Raw genomic sequence first — 4,228 nt, forward strand, 5'->3', positions numbered from 1 at the left:
GAAAGGCATTCTCTTGTAGCAAAAGGTGCCCCAAGAGGTAATAAAAGTGGTCTTCTCCATGTCATCTGTTGCCATCTTAATTTAATTGTATCCCGAAAAACCATCCATAAAGGAGAAGACAACAAATCTTGCAGTGTTGTCTACCAAAGTATCAATGTGTGGTAGAGGGAAATCGTCCTTTGGACTAACTTTGTTCAGATCCCTATAGTCAACACACATCCTCACCTTGCCATCCTTTTTCGGCACAGGTACAATATTAGCTACCCATTGTGGGTACTTCGCCACTGCGAGAAAACCAGCGTCAAATTGTCGTATGACTTCTTCGCGAATCTTCAGAGCCATATCTGGTCTTGTTCTTCGGAGTTTCTGTTTTACTGGCGGGCATTCTGGCTGAAGCGGGAGCTTGTGCTCAACGATGTCAGTGTCTAGACCTGGCATATCCTGGTATGACCATGCAAATACATCCACATATTCTTGTAGCAGCTTAACCAGTCTCTCTTTGATGCTTGCTTCAAGCGTGGTGCCGATTTTGACTTCTTTTTTCTCTTCCTCTGTGCCAAGGTTGATTGTTTCAACCGGTTCTTCATGTGGCTGAAGGGCTTTGGACTCGTGCTCGAGCAGCCTTGTCAATTCGTCGGGGATGTAACAATCTTCTTTACCCTCTTCTTCGGCTTGGTAGATAGGGGAGTCAAAGTTATGAGAGGTAGTAAAGTCATTGGATTCAACGGGGTTATCATTTATTCTGCATGTTTGAATGATTGATTTCTTTTAGAAAAGTAAAAAATAAAAGATGCATAAATGGAAAGTTTTTTTTTTGTTTTTGAAAAGATTGCCATTTTCTTATGAGAAAGCAAAATGAATGAATAAGAATTTAACAAAATATCTTTTATTCACTGATAATGATTATTTGAAAATGAAAAGGGGCCCTACAACATGATCCATTAGCCTTGGGCAGAGCTAAGGATTTGAAAGGAAAAATACAACAATTATTACTTTGACAAAGGAAAAATTTCGGGGATCTCAACCGCCTTCCAATTGTTCAAAGTTGTCTCACACCGGTAAACCAAACATGGCTCATCTTCATTTTCGGTGCCATCTCCAATTGCATTGACCTGATCTCCATGGATGAATCCTGTGCTAAGGAATACTTCCTGGATGCTTCGAGTGTTGTCCTTTGCAGGGACTTGGGCTCCTTTCGCAGCGGAAGGCACATATCCCAGACCAAAGCGATCATGCTTCTCACGAATATCAATAAGTTGACCCCAACCTTCAGGGTTTCCTCCTTCAATGCTAGACTTTGCGCTTTTCAGATAAGCGAAAGATGAACAAGCTTTCCCAACAGGGTCCTTCATTTCCACAAAAGTGGCATTGGCTATTTCAAGAGCTTGGAAAGAAGTTTCCAAAGCGTCCTCATCAGCCTCAATATACCTAAAGGATGAAAGGTGACTAACCATAAAGTCCTCCTCCCCAGAGATGATAATCAATTGATTGTCCACCACAAACTTCATCTTTTGGTGTAAAGTGGAGGTGACTGCCCCTGCAGCATGAATCCAAGGACGTCCTAGTAAGCAGCTATATGCTGGATTAATATCCATGACTTGGAAATTAATCAGGAATACATGAGGGCCAATCAATATGGGCAATTCAACCTCTCCAATCACGGTTCTCCTGGAACCATCAAAAGCTTTCACTACCAAGGCACTAGGCTTCATAGCTGGTCCTTGATAAGATAACTTGGCGAGTGTTCTCTTTGGCATAACATTCAGAGAAGATTCGGTATCAACCAACACTCTTGCCAAAGCATCATCTTTGCATTTTACTGAGATATGGGGAGCACGATTGTGATTTTGTCCATCCTCAGGTAATTCCTCTCCACTGAAGCTTAAAGTATTGCAGGCTGTGATATTTGCAACTACTCCATCAAATTGGTCTACTGTTATGCTTTGTGTTACATGAGCTTGAGCAAGCACCTTCAACAAAGCCTCCCTATGGGCTTGGGAATTCAACAACAGAGATAAAATAGAGATCTTAGACGATGTTTGATGCAACTGGTCCACAACCTTGTAGTCACTTTTCTTGATCAACTTCAAGAATTCAACAGCATCTTCGGATTGAACCACTTCAGGTTCTTTAGTGGGAGCTACAACTGTTGATTCCTTGTTTGGCCCTTGAGAAGTCACATTGAATTCGGGCGTATAGACTCGACCACTATGGGTCATTCTGCTCATCCCTGCAATATTGGTGACGTCTTCACTTACAACTTCTGTCACTTCAACGTCTGCACTTCCTTCAACAACCTTATCCCCAGCAGTAATCTCATATTTCCAAGGCACAGCCTTGGTGCTCTCGTAGGGAAAAGGCGTGGGCATACATATTTCCACAGGCGACGACTTACTATTCATTGGAACCACTCCACCACTATAATATGGAATTTCAACCGGTTCAGATGAATTGAAACAAGGTTTAATTACCAACACGTCTTCGTTCTTCACAGCACTGGATATTTGAAGCACTCCTTTATCCATCAAATTTTGAATGTTGTCTCGTACCACCTGACATCCCTTTGGGTATGTGGCACACTCTTCACAATTTTCATGATTAACATTAATCATGCCAACTTCCACCAATCGGGCATGGAATGCTGCCAAAGGAGTCTTAACATCATCCACCTTATCAACCGTAACACCAACAAAGGCGTCTTCAATGGCGTTTACTACAGGATTTCCATGGGGAGGAAGAGGATTGTTCTTCACATTCGGTCCCATGTCCTTAAAAGACAAGATCTTGCTTTCAATTAGCTCACGAACCCTATGCTTCAGAGCGTAGCAACCCTTTAGGTCATGCCCGGGGGCACCCTCGTGAAAAGGACAGTGTGCATTAGGGTTGTACCATGGAGGAAGACGATCAGGTGGAGGTCCCATAGGTCTGGGAACCACTAAACCCTTTTGTAATAGGGAAGGATACAACTCAGTGTACGACATTGGGATTGGATTGAAGGTCGCCCTCTCCCCTTGCCTCTTGTTCTGGTTCTGAGTATTTTGCCTTGGCGCTTGAGCTCTCGGCTGTTGATAAACAGGAGCTACTGGTGCTTGTTGATAAGCTGGCGGAGCCGCAGCACGTTGTTGAACTGGAGCTGGTCGATAAGCTGGAGGCGCTTGATAAGCCTGAGCAGGCTGTTTATTGAATGCAGGTGTCACAGCAGCTACGTACGATTGCGGAGCATACTGGACGGGATACATGGGTTATTGATAGGGAATTGGTTGTTGAACATACTACTGAGGTGGATATTGTTGTGGTCTCCTTCTTGGAGGAGCTCTTCCCTGTCCAACAGTCACAACATTTGTTTCCCCTTCCTTCTTCTTGGGAAACCCTCCAGAGAACTTCTTTTGATTGGCATTTGAAGTTCCAGCTACAGCCGCCAGTTTGCCATTCCTTACACCATATTCAACGCGAGCTCCTATAGAAACAAGCTCGGAGAATCCCAAAGAAGCACTTCCAACCATCTTCTCGTAGAATTGAGGTTGGACAGTGTCAATAAATAGTTCAGCCAATTCCTTCTCAGCCAGAGGTGGTTCGACCTGAGAAGCCAGTTCCCTCCATCTTTGAGCGTATTCTTTGAAGGACTCCTTGTCATGTTGGAACATGCTCTGCAACTGTCTTCTGTCAGGCGCCATGTTCATGTTATACTTGTTGTGTTTTATGAACGCATCTGACAGGTCTTGGAAACACCTGATCCTATTCTGATCCAGACTTAGATACCATTTGGAAGGAGCCCCACTCAAGCTGTCTTGAAAGCAGTGGATCATCAACTTGTCGTCCTCCACGTGTGCAGCCATTTTTCGATAATACACGATGAGATGGCTCTTTGGACAAGTATCCTCCTTGTATTTGTCGAAGTCCGGAGTTTTGAATTTGGCTGGAATCACCAACCCGGATACCAGGCACATTTCTTTGGCAGCAGATCCAAAGACGTGGTCTCCTTCTAGATCTCGGAACTTCTTCTCAAGGAGCTGCATGTTCTCCTTTACTTCTCGGAAATCCTCAAGCCTTACTCCGTCACCGGCAACTGTTGAGTCAACAGTCTGATACATGTGGTTTTGATCTTCATAATGAGGAATATGCCTAGCATAGGCAGCTGGTGGAACCACAGTATGGATGACTAGACGTGCGTCAGTGTAAACCGGTAATGGCACAGCTTGTTGGACATATTGCCCCATGTCGTGCACTA

At 44.1% G+C, this 4,228-nt stretch overlaps 1 protein-coding gene across 1 annotated transcript; it reads right to left on the bottom strand.

Moving 5' to 3' along the window:
• Window positions 1-989: 989 nt before the first annotated feature.
• LOC127096277 (uncharacterized) lies at window positions 990-3,239 on the bottom strand. Its single transcript, XM_051034869.1, has 2 exons — window positions 1,797-3,239; window positions 990-1,346 (listed from the first exon to the last, which is right to left on the bottom strand). The coding sequence occupies exons 1-2, from the start codon at window positions 3,237-3,239 to the stop codon at window positions 990-992; spliced, it is 1,800 nt and encodes a 599-aa protein (XP_050890826.1).
• Window positions 3,240-4,228: the final 989 nt, after the last annotated feature.

Source organism: Lathyrus oleraceus, chromosome 6, assembly GCF_024323335.1.
Source record: "Lathyrus oleraceus cultivar Zhongwan6 chromosome 6, CAAS_Psat_ZW6_1.0, whole genome shotgun sequence".
NCBI lineage: Eukaryota > Viridiplantae > Streptophyta > Magnoliopsida > Fabales > Fabaceae > Lathyrus > Lathyrus oleraceus.

What these genes read in the sequence shown, in the direction of transcription:
- LOC127096277 (XM_051034869.1), bottom strand. Translation starts at nt 3,239, where the DNA reads ATGTATCCCGTCCAGTATGCTCCGCAATCGTACGTAGCTGCTGTGACA. An exon ending in AATGCAAAGATGATGCTTTG is followed by an intron (nt 1,347 to 1,796) that starts GCAAGAGTGTTG and finishes GTGGAAATGAAG; the next exon opens with GACCCTGTTGGGAAAGCTTG.